At 33.8% G+C, this 17,955-nt stretch overlaps 2 protein-coding genes across 3 annotated transcripts in view; both read right to left on the bottom strand.

The window, feature by feature from the left end:
- LOC107692263 (eukaryotic translation initiation factor 4 gamma 1-like) overlaps positions 1 to 4,680 on the bottom strand; it is a 5,803-nt gene extending 1,123 nt beyond the window's left edge. Inside the window, exons 1-4 of the mRNA XM_016491225.1 lie at positions 4,529 to 4,680; positions 3,323 to 3,400; positions 1,978 to 2,010; positions 294 to 314 (exon numbers count right to left, since the gene is read on the bottom strand). Of these exons, the coding sequence (XP_016346711.1) occupies positions 294 to 314; positions 1,978 to 2,010; positions 3,323 to 3,400; positions 4,529 to 4,603 (207 nt within the window). The 5' untranslated portion in view covers positions 4,604 to 4,680. The remainder of the gene's footprint in view (positions 1 to 293; positions 315 to 1,977; positions 2,011 to 3,322; positions 3,401 to 4,528) is intronic.
- A 1,246-nt stretch (positions 4,681 to 5,926) lies between these two features.
- The window catches only part of LOC107692268 (leucine-rich repeat extensin-like protein 3), a 14,838-nt gene continuing 2,809 nt past the window's right edge, over positions 5,927 to 17,955 (bottom strand). Inside the window, exons 2-4 of one of the 2 annotated variants that reach the window (XM_016491229.1) lie at positions 8,673 to 8,789; positions 7,467 to 7,544; positions 5,927 to 6,154 (exon numbers count right to left, since the gene is read on the bottom strand). In XM_016491229.1, the coding sequence (XP_016346715.1) occupies positions 6,080 to 6,154; positions 7,467 to 7,544; positions 8,673 to 8,747 (228 nt within the window). In that variant the 5' untranslated portion in view covers positions 8,748 to 8,789 and the 3' untranslated portion in view covers positions 5,927 to 6,079. Of the gene's footprint in view, positions 6,155 to 7,148; positions 7,545 to 8,672; positions 8,790 to 17,955 lie in introns of those variants that run through there. The other variant, XR_001634632.1, reaches the window with a different exon arrangement.

Raw genomic sequence — 17,955 nt, 5'->3', positions numbered from 1 at the left:
CATTAGTTAAGTGAATTTTTTTCCTTGAGAAAATTTGGCATGTGTACCTGATATATATCCAAAATAATCAACATTGAATAGAATCGCAAGCTTGTGAATGAGAATCGATTCGTGAAATCTGTGTCAAAACCCAGCCCTATGAATGAAGCTCACATTTTTAATTCCTCGTGGATAAAACTCGAGTGTGCTGTTTAACTTATCATATTTATCATATTATGAAAGTAAAATGGATTTAACTGCGTTTCACACTGATTTTAAAGAAAGATTTTTGCGAAGTGTAAGAAAAGCGTTACCTGCAGTGACCTGAATCCTCCCTTCAGCAGCACCAAACACACACACACACACACACACACACACACACACACACACACACACACACACAAAGCAGAGGAGCAAGAGAGAGATTTAAAATGACTCCATCAATCATTTGGGAGGAGCTGCTCAGCTCGTGATGTCAATGTTTTACATATTAATGAGGCAGTAAAACATGCTTTACTATGGCAACTGGTCTTGTTTCTCGTGTTGTTTGGGAATGAAGTTGAATTTGTAAGCTTGTTGTTGTAAATGATGTCATCATGCGGTACTGGATCACACACACTCTCTCTCACACACACACCAAACTCACACACACACACACACACACACACACACACACACACACACACACACACACACAAAGCAGAGGAGCAAGAGAGAGATGAAGAGTGTGTGTTACCCACCGGCACAGACAGTTAGAGGAACAGAGCAGCATGCAAACACAGCATTCAGCACTGTTCAGATTGAGACGACACAGTAACAGCCTGTCAATGTCAATGTCTGTCTTTAAACTAGAAAACTATTATTTTATTATCTTACTTTTTCCCTTTCTCTTTTATAAATTATTTTTCTTTCTTTTTAATTATTTAATTATATTTATTATCATTCATTATTATTATCATTTATCAAACTATTTTTCTTTTTTAACTATTTAATTTAGTTTTATTACCTTACTTTATTAGTTGCTTTTTCCTCTTTTTAAAATTATTTAAATTTAAATTAATTTCTTTCTTTTTTACATTTTTCCTTTTCTTTTTAATTATTTTTCTTCTTTCTTTTTTAAATGGTTTAATTTAATTGTATTATGTTTTTCTTTCGGTTTCATTTCTTTTTAAATTATTTCAATATTTTTATATTCTAATTATTTAATTGTATTTATTTTATTATCTTTCTTTTTACTTTCCTTTTTTAAATTAAGTTTAATTAATTTCTTTCTTCATTTAATTTTATCATCTTCTTGACTTTTTCTTTATTCTAATTTTATTTCTTTTATTATCTTGCTTCTTTCTTTTAATTATTTTAATTCATTTTATTTCTTTGAAATAATTTTTTTTATTTTATCATCTTTATTTTTCTTACTTTTTTCTTTCTTTTAATTATTTAAATGCATTTTTTAGTTTTTTAAATTCATTTAACTTAATCTAACCTTTTCCTTCTTTTAAAAACAATTTAAAAGTATGTTTTATTATTTAATTTTTAATTTAATTCTCCCTCTCATCAGATAAATCAGGTATCTAGATATAAACTTTTCTTTGCTTTTCTTTAAACTTGCTTCACAAGATTATCTCAAACTAGTGTTGTCAAAAGACCCGGTATTTCGGTACCAAGTCGGTACTAAAAAAATGAAAACGTTACGGTACCAGGTTTTCTTAAGTACCGGTTCTTGATGCGCTATCCAAAAGCTAGCCTCTTCCAGTGTTGCCAAGTCCGCAGTTTTCCCGTGGTACCGAGAACCGTGGATTTTCACTGGTATCGGTACCGAATACTGACATTTTGGTACCGTGACAACACTATCTCAAACTACTGCTCAGAAAGAGAAGACTTTATACTAGTTTATGATAATTACGCAACACTGCAAATACAATGCAGAATTCATATCTCAATGACGTAGAGTATGTTTCAGGTCTTGTTCAGTGTATGTGGGTGTGTTTGTGTTAGTACCTGTTGTGGTAAAGCCCTAGGACCTGAGGCAAACTAGAAAGAGAAAGCCACATGTACAGGTCAAAGGTCAAGAAACCGAAGCAACACCAGCCACAAGAGCAGAGGAGAGATCCCGTTTTCCCAGAAGCACCTCAGTCGCTCCAATCTCACACACAACGAGAGGTCAGGAGGATGCAGGGCGACCTCTGAACTCAAGTACAGACGCTCTTACATGTTCACTCGCTGATAATTCGTCTGGTTTGTCCAAACATGTCAGGCTAGATATAGGCTATCTTTTTCTGGACAAAACTTACATGAACCTCAATGTTTTCACAGGGATCCTCCGATAAGTTAATGAAGTAAAAATCCCATTCAGAACCTTCAAGACCCAAAATACTGAAGCGAGATCCACCGATCAGAAAAGTGTAAATACTAGCTGTGCATAACAACTTCAAAATGAACAGAAACTAATTTTGCGATCTCTCATTGTCTTAAGATTTGTTCATTTACATTTGATTAATTTCTAAAAGGCAGCAGTAGTTTTGTTATTATTAACTAAAACTACAAAAAAGTTAATGCAGATAAAAAACAAACTTGTTTCAGTTAGCTGGCAAGACAACCTTTCAAATTTTAATTTAAAGTTGACGTACTAAAATTAAAAGCAAAGCAAATTAATATAAGCTAAACAGACATATACAAAAACACTAATAAAATGACAAAAACACTTACTAAATTACTAAAACAAACTAAAATTAAAATGAAAACAAAATTTAAAATGTAAAATAAACTGATTATTAATAAATAACAAGTACAATAATAGTATATAAATAATACTTTTATTATTTAATTTTCTTTATTTTATTATCCTTTTCTTTTTTTAATTTTCAAATGTATTTTTTCTTTTTCTTTTTTAATTATTTAAATTAAGAAGGTACTAATTTTGTATTAAAATTCAAGACTGATTTGATTCTATCTTTGGAAGTGTTTTATGGCAACAATCATACAATTAAAATAATTAAAAAAAAGCAAGATAAAGCAAAAGATTAAATATTGTATTTGTTTACCTGCATGCCATGTAACCATTGATTCTGAGAACTGTGACCATATGAATGTGCTTATTTATTGAAATAAGTTAAAATCTCAGGGAGACTTCAAGTAAATATTTTAGCTCGCAGATTTTGGGAATCTCTGCTTTATGGAAGACCTTAGTGTTTTTCTGATGCTTAAGTCTTTAATACCTAAATACCTTTAAAATGTATATTAAATGTAACACGGGCTGGCTGGTTTGGTTTGGCTTGGCTGGAAAACGAATGGGCCAATGACCCAGCAGGCCCACAGGAAGTGATGCGTGTCTGGGGTGCCGTACCTGTCGGGGTTGGGCGGCGGGGTTCATCTGTGGCGGAGGGGTGCCGAACACAATTGGCGGAACAGGAGAAAAACTGGGCTAAAGAGAGACACACGAGCATCATTCAATCATAGGAGTAATCCAGAGAGATCATAAGTAAAGATGCACCGATACTGAATTTCTCAGCCGATAACCGATTATTCAGAACGATATCTGCCGATACTGATAGTTCAGATTTCCTAAGAAGAAAAAAAAATCTCCCATCTAATGCTGTAAACTAAACACTGGTATGTAATATTAGAGGTTAATATGAACAATAACACTATTACATTCAATGCTTTTTATTTTCAGATATAATAATCACACTCAAATATAAAAACATCTGTATACAACTCAATTGCACTTTAGGTAGTTTTCATAAAAACTGGTCTTCACAACAGATTTATTCAAACATACTTATATAATTAACAGTAATTAAGCTCCCTCTAGTGTTTTCATAGCTAACTAATGAACTTTCTGTTGAAACGATTATATTAGACATGATAGATTTCGGTAAGTTGTACTTTATTTTTCAACATATCTTCTGATGTTCATTTACATTTATTTTGTGCTATAACTTGTATTAAAGAGGAAGAGTCTCGAGCTCCGTGCTGCCTCTTGAACTGAATCGCTACAGCGATACGTCACGCCACATTTAAATGCGACATTTAATGTTTGAATTTTGCGATAAAACGTACAGGATTTAAAAGCTGAGATTGTATTTCTTATCCGAAGTAAGATTATTGGATTTGAGGCACATTACAAATAATGTTTAGTGAAGAAAAAACACATATCTGGCAACCCTGGCTTGAACTATGGGTGGCTTATGGTTTATAAGTTCAAACAAAACCTGCATTAATGAGATATTACTGCTTTAACTCAAATAGCCATAAATTTGACAAGACACATTTTCTTCACGCAAGTTGCTGTCTGAAACATTTTCTTGCCGCATTTTGATTGACAGGATATAATCATCGGTTGTTTTTATTAAGGCTGCATGATAAATAGCAATGAAATCTCTATTTATGTGATGGAGATTTACTACTGATCACAGAACCGGCTTTACTGACAAGATGCGCATGACAATCTCATTCGATTAATCGTGCAGCCCTAGTTTTTAATACAGATTATCGGTCGATATATCGGTGCATCCCGGATCACAATGACTGAAAGAGTGACGCGAGTTACCTGGGACAGGCCCGGGGTGGGCGCGGGAAGCGGGGCGGAGGGGGGTCCTGACAGAGGCTGAGGTGCCTTATTCATTTCACCTGGAGCATCTGCATCGAGACGCAGTACTGACAAAACCTGAACCAGAGAGAGAGAGAGAAAGAGAGAGAGACATATCAAGTTATTATTATCAGAAGTTCATGGTCATCCGTACAAATAGAAAGATCTAAGTCATGCTGAATCATCGGACAGCATTTGTTAAAGCTCAAGTGTGTCCTTTGTGATATTAACCCTCTTAAAAAAAAAATTAAAAAAAAAAGTGTTATTTTTTTGAAATGGTAAAATATTAAATAGGGTTGCAAAAAGTAAATTTCGGAAACTTTCCAGGATTTTTTGGAATCTTCCAGGTATTTTTGGAAAGTTTCCGGAAATTTACTGGAAATTTTCCACCCCTTTGCAACCCTAATATTAAAACAAAAAAAGTTTGCATATGTGTTTTTGGTTACACTTTATTTTAAGGTGTCCTTGTTACGGTGTAATTATACATTTAAATACTGATTAAACTATATGGTTAGGGTTAGGATTAGGGTTACTTGCATGTAATTATGCATAATTTATTGTTATTATAATAGTAAGTACACGTAATGTGTAACAAGAACACATAATAACAAAGTGTTACCGTGTTTTTTGTTGAGTATCATAATTGATCCATCAGGCTTTTATGGCTCATATAGTCTGATATAGAGAGAATATGCAGGAAAAACAGTTCAATTTTATTCCGAGAATCAAACTGAGCAGAAATATGCAATTTGCTGCAGATGCTGATGAAATTCTGATGTTTGTAAACCAGTCTTTATAACAGTACAGCAGATACTGACATAAAATTATCTAAATATCACTGGTCTCTCTATATCTGATTCTGTATTGTTAAAAGCACTATATAAATAAAGGTGACTTGGCTTGTCTTGACTCGACTGATTGAGAGATGAAGAAATAAAAAAATTGTTTTTTCTTCAAATAAAATAATGGTGTTTTTTAAGAATTAAAAATAAACTGATTTGGAAACTTCCCAGTTTTTTTTAAATATTCCAGGGATTTTTGGAAAGTTTCCGGAAATTTACTGGAAATTTTCCACCCCTTTGCAACCCTAATATTAAAACAAAAAAAGTTTGCATATGTGTTTTTGGTTACACTTTATTTTAAGGTGTCCTTGTTACGGTGTACATTGTGCATTAAATAATTTTAACAGATTGAACTTTGAAATTAACTTTTAAGAATAATTGCCATATAACTATGGCATTGGCATTGGTTTTGTACATTTAATTTTTGTTTAACTTTATTAATAAAAATGTTGTTCAAAAGCATGTTTTTGTGTTTTGCTTTGGTACCGAAATTGGTACCGAGAACCGTGGATTTTCACTGGTATCGGTACCGAATACTGACATTTTGGTACCGTGACAACACTATCTCAAACTACTGCTCAGAAAGAGAAGACTTTATACTAGTTTATGATAATTACGCAACACTGCAAATACAATGCAGAATTCATATCTCAATGACGTAGAGTATGTTTCAGGTCTTGTTCAGTGTATGTGGGTGTGTTTGTGTTAGTACCTGTTGTGGTAAAGCCCTAGGACCTGAGGCAAACTAGAAAGAGAAAGCCACATGTACAGGTCAAAGGTCAAGAAACCGAAGCAACACCAGCCACAAGAGCAGAGGAGAGATCCCGTTTTCCCAGAAGCACCTCAGTCGCTCCAATCTCACACACAACGAGAGGTCAGGAGGATGCAGGGCGACCTCTGAACTCAAGTACAGACGCTCTTACATGTTCACTCGCTGATAATTCGTCTGGTTTGTCCAAACATGTCAGGCTAGATATAGGCTATCTTTTTCTGGACAAAACTTACATGAACCTCAATGTTTTCACAGGGATCCTCCGATAAGTTAATGAAGTAAAAATCCCATTCAGAACCTTCAAGACCCAAAATACTGAAGCGAGATCCACCGATCAGAAAAGTGTAAATACTAGCTGTGCATAACAACTTCAAAATGAACAGAAACTAATTTTGCGATCTCTCATTGTCTTAAGATTTGTTCATTTACATTTGATTAATTTCTAAAAGGCAGCAGTAGTTTTGTTATTATTAACTAAAACTACAAAAAAGTTAATGCAGATAAAAAACAAACTTGTTTCAGTTAGCTGGCAAGACAACCTTTCAAATTTTAATTTAAAGTTGACGTACTAAAATTAAAAGCAAAGCAAATTAATATAAGCTAAACAGACATATACAAAAACACTAATAAAATGACAAAAACACTTACTAAATTACTAAAACAAACTAAAATTAAAATGAAAACAAAATTTAAAATGTAAAATAAACTGATTATTAATAAATAACAAGTACAATAATAGTATATAAATAATACTTTTATTATTTAATTTTCTTTATTTTATTATCCTTTTCTTTTTTTAATTTTCAAATGTATTTTTTCTTTTTCTTTTTTAATTATTTAAATTAAGAAGGTACTAATTTTGTATTAAAATTCAAGACTGATTTGATTCTATCTTTGGAAGTGTTTTATGGCAACAATCATACAATTAAAATAATTAAAAAAAAGCAAGATAAAGCAAAAGATTAAATATTGTATTTGTTTACCTGCATGCCATGTAACCATTGATTCTGAGAACTGTGACCATATGAATGTGCTTATTTATTGAAATAAGTTAAAATCTCAGGGAGACTTCAAGTAAATATTTTAGCTCGCAGATTTTGGGAATCTCTGCTTTATGGAAGACCTTAGTGTTTTTCTGATGCTTAAGTCTTTAATACCTAAATACCTTTAAAATGTATATTAAATGTAACACGGGCTGGCTGGTTTGGTTTGGCTTGGCTGGAAAACGAATGGGCCAATGACCCAGCAGGCCCACAGGAAGTGATGCGTGTCTGGGGTGCCGTACCTGTCGGGGTTGGGCGGCGGGGTTCATCTGTGGCGGAGGGGTGCCGAACACAATTGGCGGAACAGGAGAAAAACTGGGCTAAAGAGAGACACACGAGCATCATTCAATCATAGGAGTAATCCAGAGAGATCATAAGTAAAGATGCACCGATACTGAATTTCTCAGCCGATAACCGATTATTCAGAACGATATCTGCCGATACTGATAGTTCAGATTTCCTAAGAAGAAAAAAAAATCTCCCATCTAATGCTGTAAACTAAACACTGGTATGTAATATTAGAGGTTAATATGAACAATAACACTATTACATTCAATGCTTTTTATTTTCAGATATAATAATCACACTCAAATATAAAAACATCTGTATACAACTCAATTGCACTTTAGGTAGTTTTCATAAAAACTGGTCTTCACAACAGATTTATTCAAACATACTTATATAATTAACAGTAATTAAGCTCCCTCTAGTGTTTTCATAGCTAACTAATGAACTTTCTGTTGAAACGATTATATTAGACATGATAGATTTCGGTAAGTTGTACTTTATTTTTCAACATATCTTCTGATGTTCATTTACATTTATTTTGTGCTATAACTTGTATTAAAGAGGAAGAGTCTCGAGCTCCGTGCTGCCTCTTGAACTGAATCGCTACAGCGATACGTCACGCCACATTTAAATGCGACATTTAATGTTTGAATTTTGCGATAAAACGTACAGGATTTAAAAGCTGAGATTGTATTTCTTATCCGAAGTAAGATTATTGGATTTGAGGCACATTACAAATAATGTTTAGTGAAGAAAAAACACATATCTGGCAACCCTGGCTTGAACTATGGGTGGCTTATGGTTTATAAGTTCAAACAAAACCTGCATTAATGAGATATTACTGCTTTAACTCAAATAGCCATAAATTTGACAAGACACATTTTCTTCACGCAAGTTGCTGTCTGAAACATTTTCTTGCCGCATTTTGATTGACAGGATATAATCATCGGTTGTTTTTATTAAGGCTGCATGATAAATAGCAATGAAATCTCTATTTATGTGATGGAGATTTACTACTGATCACAGAACCGGCTTTACTGACAAGATGCGCATGACAATCTCATTCGATTAATCGTGCAGCCCTAGTTTTTAATACAGATTATCGGTCGATATATCGGTGCATCCCGGATCACAATGACTGAAAGAGTGACGCGAGTTACCTGGGACAGGCCCGGGGTGGGCGCGGGAAGCGGGGCGGAGGGGGGTCCTGACAGAGGCTGAGGTGCCTTATTCATTTCACCTGGAGCATCTGCATCGAGACGCAGTACTGACAAAACCTGAACCAGAGAGAGAGAGAGAAAGAGAGAGAGACATATCAAGTTATTATTATCAGAAGTTCATGGTCATCCGTACAAATAGAAAGATCTAAGTCATGCTGAATCATCGGACAGCATTTGTTAAAGCTCAAGTGTGTCCTTTGTGATATTAACCCTCTTAAAAAAAAAATTAAAAAAAAAAGTGTTATTTTTTTGAAATGGTAAAATATTAAATAGGGTTGCAAAAAGTAAATTTCGGAAACTTTCCAGGATTTTTTGGAATCTTCCAGGTATTTTTGGAAAGTTTCCGGAAATTTACTGGAAATTTTCCACCCCTTTGCAACCCTAATATTAAAACAAAAAAAGTTTGCATATGTGTTTTTGGTTACACTTTATTTTAAGGTGTCCTTGTTACGGTGTAATTATACATTTAAATACTGATTAAACTATATGGTTAGGGTTAGGATTAGGGTTACTTGCATGTAATTATGCATAATTTATTGTTATTATAATAGTAAGTACACGTAATGTGTAACAAGAACACATAATAACAAAGTGTTACCGTGTTTTTTGTTGAGTATCATAATTGATCCATCAGGCTTTTATGGCTCATATAGTCTGATATAGAGAGAATATGCAGGAAAAACAGTTCAATTTTATTCCGAGAATCAAACTGAGCAGAAATATGCAATTTGCTGCAGATGCTGATGAAATTCTGATGTTTGTAAACCAGTCTTTATAACAGTACAGCAGATACTGACATAAAATTATCTAAATATCACTGGTCTCTCTATATCTGATTCTGTATTGTTAAAAGCACTATATAAATAAAGGTGACTTGGCTTGTCTTGACTCGACTGATTGAGAGATGAAGAAATAAAAAAATTGTTTTTTCTTCAAATAAAATAATGGTGTTTTTTAAGAATTAAAAATAAACTGATTTTGGAGTTTGACAATGAACACATTGCAACCATGCATGGGATGGCCCACATAAACGAGAAAAAATGCTTTACATGTCTTGAAATAATAACTTCTGAACATTAAACACTGACTGTCAGTTTATATTCACCTGTTCCTCGTGGTTTCTCATTAAAATTCCTTACAGTACATAAGAGTAAATTACATCGCTAATGTCATAGAATAGCACATTGTAACGCAGTGTTACAACATAACCCATCTGCGCAACTGGAATTTAAAACTTCTGCTAGTTATCAAAGCATTAAAAAAACTGATAAACAGATTGGAGATTAAAATAATAGCAGATATGTCTCATTATAAATGAATAGTAAAAACTGAGTATATTCGAAACTCTAATTCTTTTTTTGACAGCCCTAGTTAGCTGACTCTGTAATAACACACTTCACCTTTAACACCGGAGATCCAGACCTGAACACCCGCAGTAAAGAGTAAAAATAACAGCAGTGCATCTTTAAACACTGCAGCACAGACACGTTTACACCAGGCGCAACTCTCAGGAGACAAACACACAGAGAGACACAAATTAAGCCTCTTAAAACAGGTCTCCTGATCATGAAACCCTTGAATTGCAGAAGTTTTGTTGTAAAAAATTACAACAAAGGGGAAAAAAAAATAGTAATTGCAATTTTGCAGAGAAAAATTGTGATTACAATTTAAAATGTGATATATTTTTTTTAAAGAGCTTCAGATTTGCTTTGCTTGTTCGTAGGGCTGCACAATTTGGCAAAAAGTAATTATATTAATTAGGGATGCACCGATGTATCGGCCGATTTTTCCTCAATTTACAACCAAACCGATGGTTTATTAATTAACTGCGTGAAGGCAGTGAGCTGTATAATGTCTGTTGCATAATCCTAGCACTGCTGTCTGCACTTTAATGCAGCTAATCAAATAAAACACAGCACGAGAAGTGCACATTAAACTCTCTCTCTTTATTATCATCAACATACAGCGAATTACACAAAACACTTATTACAACATATACAGATCTCATGCCTTTTCGGGGGGTGCTTAATAAACTGACAATCTTTAAATCTGAAGAACTGCATGCTTTCATTACCGATATAGCTCAGTAGACTAGAAAACCCGTCAAAATAAGAGTCCTGCCTTAGTAATGGAGATCTCATACATATTTAACCTTACAAAAAACATTAAAATGTATACAAAAACAAATTAGAAGATTAATCATAAAGTCTGTTACAATAAAGAAGGATTAATATGTATTTAATTTATACAGTGAAGTGTTATTTTACATTTGTTTACTTTATTTCTGTACCTGAAAACTGTTAAACCTACCCAAAAAGCACTGTTTATTTAATATGTATCTTTGTTCTGTTGTATTTATGTAGGCCTGCTGAATGTTAAATGGATCCAATCCATGTTCATTAGAAATTATTTGATGCAGCAATAAAACTGCTAGTATAATTTAATGCAGGTGTTTTTGAACTTTGCTGATTTAAAACATGATCAAAATACTATCTATTTTGATGGCAAAATTTCAAATAAGAGAAGAAGTGAAAAATATCGGTATCGGCAAATAAGTGTTTGTTACAATCGGTATCAGTCCCAAAAAATCCTATCGGTGCATCCCTAGCAAACACTTATAATGGGATTTCATGAATGGCTTAAGAGCTTTTGAGAATGTTATGTGTTGTTATCAAGGTCCAGAATTAACTTTTTGTCACACTTGCCAATGTTGAATGAACTGAGAAACAGCATTATATATATATATATATATATATTCACAGCATGTCAGTGTCATTTTAATATTATTTATATACTATTATAGTATTTATTTATGTTTTTAATAAGGTTACTAATAACTTTTCATCATCTTTTTCATTGATATACTATTATTTTTATTTTTAATTAGCTTTAATTTTTATATTTAAAGTTTTCAATTTAATTACATTTTTAGTAATTTTGTTGTGTGCTTTTGTCATTTCTATTAGTTTTTATTTTTAATATTACTATTTAACTTTATTTTTATTTTAGTTTAATTCATTTTTACTTTTCATTTCCAGTTAGTAATTTTAGTGCTTTAACATAAACTTATTTCAGTTGACAAAAGCAACATGTCTATTTTTTTTGTTTAGTAAACTGTTAAACCTACCTAAAAAGCACTGTTTATTTAATATGTATCTTTGTTCTGTTGTATTTATGTAGGCCTGCTGAATGTTAAATGGATCCAATCCATGTTCATTAGAAATTATTTGATGCAGCAATAAAACTGCTAGTATAATTTAATGCAGGTGTTTTTGAACTTTGCTGATTTAAAACATGATCAAAATACTCTCTATTTTGATGCCAAAATGTCAAATAAGAGAGGAACGGACAAATATCGGTATCGGCCAATAAGTGTTTGTTAAAATCGGTATCGGCCCCAAAAAATCCTATCGGTGCATCCCTAATATTAATATAATTATACAATAAAAATAATAAATATATTTTTATATTATAATTATTAAATAAAATATTAAACAACTCAGGAAATATATGAATATTGTAATAATTTTATTGTGCTATAAAATAAAAACTGAGCATTTAGTAGAAATTATAAATAATTATTTTTATTATAATTATTAATGGCCAAATATGAGCCGATTAATCGGTCAAGTTTATCATTATGATATACATTTCTATTATATAATGAAAAAAATTTAAAATATTGAAAAACAAAGATTGAAAAATTATTTTCAATTGATTGAAAGTTTGAAAATTATTTTTTTATTATAATTATTAAACAAGATTCTAAACAAAATACGATTCATTCATTCGTTCGTTGACTTTATTTATAGAGCACTTTACAACTGCACCTACAGACCAAAGTGCTGAACAAGCAGCACAGAAAAAAAATAAAAACAACACACAATACATCAAATACTAGCCCAACCTCTCAAAGGCTAACGACAAGTAACGTTTGACACGCAAAAACATTTAACAAAGTGATCTTCCTAAATTCATGAGGCCTGATCCCCCTTTAACTTTAAATGAGTTTGAGGAACAGTATATTCTAATAATATTATTGTGCTGTAGAATAAAAATCGAACATGTAATGAAAGCAAGTAGAATTACAATTAAAACCTGTCTTAATTTCTTCATTTTCAAACATGAAACCATCAAGCTTTTATTTTGCCAGAAGACCAATATGTAGTATAATATAATTAGCATATATTATTTGTTCTTGTAAAACATGCCTCTTTATTTATTTATTTTTTATTTTGCTGTGTTTGTTTGTACATATCAAAATATCAATATAGCTATATAATATCAATAATAATAACTATAATAATAACAAACTTTTAAAATAATTATTAAATAAAAATGCACGTTTATATATTTAAATATATTACTAAATTAAATTACAAAAAATTTCTTTACAGTGAATTACAGAAACTATCAAGATTTTTTTGGAAACTTTCGGAATATTTTTGGAAACTTTTAGGAAGTTTTCCGAAATGTACCAGAAATGCTCTGCCCCTTTGCAACCCTATTAAAGAATATTTTTTACTGTATCTGTAAAATTACAATAATGATACATTAATTTCTTAATTTTCAAATGTTAACCCATCAAGCTTTTATTGAGTTATTTAGTGCTCCCCTAAAAGTATAAAAATAATCATTAATTAGAACTGAAGGCAAATTTGGTCAATTCTTTGTGAACCTCAACTGTAGTTTGTTGAGGTCTGAAGCTAAAGCTGCTTCCAGCTGCACCTGCAATTGCTGCAGCACTCATTCGTTATTTGGCTTTGTGTGTTTGACATGTGGCTGCATTTGTGAATGAATCAGAGGAACAGGACTGCGGCAAGAGACCAGCTGCCCGAGACTCAAACTAGTTTATATGGAGGGGGTTCAGGAGACACGGCTCTCTTTACAAGAGCCAAATATAGAGGCAAAGCTGCACAACTCTCACACTAACACACACTCGCTCACACACACACACTCTCTCTCTCTCTCACACACTCTCTCTCTCTCTCACACACTCTCTCTCTCTCTCACACACTCTCTCTCTCTCTCACACACTCTCTCTCTCTCTCACACACTCTCTCTCTCTCTCACACACTCTCTCTCTCTCTCACACACTCTCTCTCTCTCTCACACACTCTCTCTCTCTCTCACACACTCTCTCTCTCTCTCACACACTCTCTCTCTCTCTCACACACTCTCTCTCTCTCTCACACACTCTCTCTCTCTCTCACACACTCTCTCTCTCTCTCACACACTCTCTCTCTCTCTCACACACTCTCTCTCTCTCTCACACACTCTCTCTCTCTCTCACACACTCTCTCTCTCTCTCACACACTCTCTCTCTCTCTCACACACTCTCTCTCTCTCTCACACACTCTCTCTCTCTCTCACACACTCTCTCTCTCTCTCACACACTCTCTCTCTCTCTCACACACTCTCTCTCTCTCTCACACACTCTCTCTCTCTCTCACACACTCTCTCTCTCTCTCACACACTCTCTCTCTCTCTCACACACTCTCTCTCTCTCTCACACACTCTCTCTCTCTCTCACACACTCTCTCTCTCTCTCACACACTCTCTCTCTCTCTCACACACTCTCTCTCTCTCTCACACACTCTCTCTCTCTCTCACACACACACACACACACACACTCTCACGTTACTGGACGTGAGGATACAGTACAGTACAGACGGACGTTTCTCACAGATACGGAGCTCAGCAGTGACATTACATAACGCTTAAACACACCAAAAGCCGAGTTCAAAAGGTTTTCAGGCCACAAATCAAAGAGAGGAGGATTAAAATGACCCTCAATCAGCTCTATTTTCTTTATTAATAATAGTTTCTGCTGTTAAATCATTTATAAGGAACATTGATGATTCAGCGAATTTCTTTATAAATGAGATCCATTTCTGCTCGTTACTCATCAGTGAATGTAATTTCAAAGAATCTTCATAATCATAATGAAAATGAAAGAATAACTTTCTAGCCAGTATAACATTTTTAGAATGTCCAAAATACTGCAGAAAAGTACAACTGTATCTGTAGAAATCTGCAAAATGAACGCTCTCCCATATAGGCCTATGGAAATACACTTTTCTCCATGTCAGTTTTTTTATGAAACGAAAATAAAACAATGACCATATCGTATGATTTTAATAAATCAGATAGTGGTCAAACGCATTCATTGGCAATAGGGTTGGGTACCAAACTCTTAAGTACTTTTAAGGGTACCGACTGAATTGCGTCGGTACATTAAATCAATCGGTGCCAAATTTCAGTACAAAAGAATAGAATAGAATTAGTATGCCCCAAATCGTAGTATGTTGAAATTAGTATCCCAAAGCTTCCCGGATGGTCTAATACTTCTGGTTAGAATTCGAAGTGCAGATCGATGCACACTCTAACGGCTAATATTGTGCGTTGAACGAGGATTCAATTAGAACTACGATCACGCATAAAAAGTGTTACAAAACTACAAACATGGCAGATATGCGAGACCGACGAACAGGTAGAGAAAGGGGTTTAAATGATAAATAATGAATGTTTAACCTGATGAAAAAATATTTGTTTAATGTTATCCGCATTATATTTAATCTGCAGCAACATAGCGAACTTCTATATACGTTTGGTCATTAAATTTTAAATGCATCATTATGCAAACACATGAGCAGTTCTCGGCATGAAAGACATGCGACTGGCAGATCAACGTGCCTCTTTATTTCTCTCCAATACGGTAGGAAATGAAATGAAATGTGAATGATGTGCATATTGAAACGTCACATATTTGAATCGATTTTCAACCGGTTCGCAGTTAATCGTTACATCCCTAATAGATAAATATAATAGAACAAAGATACAAATGAAATAAACTGCTTTAAATTTTTTTCAGGAAGTCTTAACAGTATTCAGTTAAAGAAATTGAATAATCAAATGTAAAATAACACTGCATAGTCTTCACTGTATAAATTATATCTAATAAATCTGTTAAAGCTACAAAAGTGATTTTTCTCTGTGTTTTGTTGTTTGATTAACATTCATGACACAGAAAGCCTCATTAAACTGCTGTGAACCAAAATACTGTTACACGTCCGTTTCCTTTCTCAATTGTTTACCTTCACCTAAGCAACTTACAAGGATACTTGCAGAGACATGCATTTTGACAATTTCACACAAATAGACGCAGAAGTGAACGGAATTCAGTGTTCACGTGCATCTGCGCGGCTCTCACCGTGTCTACACCGGACACGAGCGGTGCGACGCGACAAAATACTGAACCCATTATAATCAGCGATACTGTCTACAGATGCGGCACGACACAATAAATCACCGACAGTAAACAGCTGCCTCGTTCTATTTACAACGTGCTGACACAAAGTTCATCGATGCTTTAACGATATATCGTGCAACCCTAATCCAAACAGCTGACAAAAACATCACAATAATCCACAAGTAATCCACAGCACTCCAGTCCATCAGTTAACATCTGGAGAAGACAGAAGCTGAAACAAATCCAGCATTAAGACGTTTAAGACAAATCCAGCATTAAGACGACCACATATTTGTTTAGAGCTGTTTTGGCTTGATCTGTGCAGATTTCTCTCCTGATTCAGACCAGAACACTTTTTCACTGGAGGAAGCGAAATTATGGACTCAGATTTTAGTTAAAAACGTCTTAATGCTGGATGTGTTTCAGCTTTTGTCTTCTCCAGATGTTAACTGATGGACTGGAGTGCTGTGGATTACTTGTGGATTATTGTGATGTTTTTATCAGCTGTTTAGACTCTCATTCTGACGGCACCCATTCACTGCAGAGCATCCATTGCTGAGACACTGATGCAATGCTACATTTCTCCAAATCTGATGAAGAAACAAACTCATCTACATCTCGGATGGCCTGAGGGTGAACACATTTTATTTATTGGCTATTCCTCCAATAAAATAAACATTCAGGCCATCTGCATCAGCACAGGTGCTGAAACTCCCACAAACACACTCACTCTCTCTTTGTCTGTCTTTCCTTTGAGAGTTTGAACACGGCACACGAGACCTTTGAAGCGTGTTGCCATTGGATACAGAACTGCAGTGTGAGACAGCTTTCAGTAATGCGACAGTCACACACTGCCTTTACACATCCAGCTGCTTTCACCGTCAACTTTGACCCAGAAGCCTGACACGGGCCAGAGCGAGAGAAAACCTGGACCACACAACAGTCATTGATGTATGGTTTGTTAGGATGGGACAATATTTGGCTGAGATACAACTATTTGAAAATCTGGAATCTGAGGGAGCAAAAAAAATCTAAATATTGAGAAAATCATCTTTAAAGTTGTCCAAATGACGTTCTTAGCAATGCATATTACTAATCAATAATTAAGCTTTGATATATTTACGGTAGGAAATGTACAAAATATCTTCATGGAACATGATCTTTACTTAATATCCTAATGATTTTTGGCATAAAAGAAAAATGGATAATTTTGACCCATACAATGTATTGTTGGCTATTGCTACAAATATACCCCAGCGACTTAACACTGCTTTTGTGCTGCAGGGTCACAAATCATTCTTAAAAGAGAAACTACAATCTCTAGATGTTAAAATCAGACAATAAGAGAACCAATGTCTCATCAACGTCTTTTAAATGTCTTATATCATCGAAAAATATCATTAGATTCATACAGCAACTAATCAGAAACACAATGCATCAGCAATATTTGCTCATTAACACACACACACACACACACCAACTGAATTAGTTCAAGTGTTTGTGCATGTTTGTCCATTACAAAAACATACTGTAGTACAATGGTACAGTAATGAAATCAGACGGTAATACAACGATACTGATTATCCAATTCTGATTACATTGTGTGCCAATGCATTCACACTAATACGTGCCAAAAACAGTATTACCATAGTACATCCATAAAAACATGACAATACCATTGTAATTTGATTGCAAACCATGTGACTGAATAAACACACCATGGTATTTATATGGTTTACAAATCAATAACAAAAATAGCATGGTTTTACAGACTATGTACCATAGTATTACCATATATTTTGAACATATTCCGTGGTGCCGTAATGATTTTTGGGATGTATACCATGGTATTCTTGAAAGTACCTTCTAAATCCCATGGTGCATTAGTTTCAGTACTTGCATCCCAAAAAATACCATTGTATTACCACGGTACATGTCCAAAACACAAGAAAATAGCATGTTACTTCACTA

The sequence above is a fragment of the Sinocyclocheilus anshuiensis genome, unplaced genomic scaffold (assembly GCF_001515605.1).
Source record: "Sinocyclocheilus anshuiensis isolate Anshui unplaced genomic scaffold, SAMN03320099.WGS_v1.1 scaffold402, whole genome shotgun sequence".
In the NCBI taxonomy this organism is placed as follows: domain Eukaryota; kingdom Metazoa; phylum Chordata; class Actinopteri; order Cypriniformes; family Cyprinidae; genus Sinocyclocheilus; species Sinocyclocheilus anshuiensis.
The sequence above is the reverse complement of the archived record's forward strand: the minus strand, read 5'-3'. Positions and strand labels throughout refer to the sequence as shown.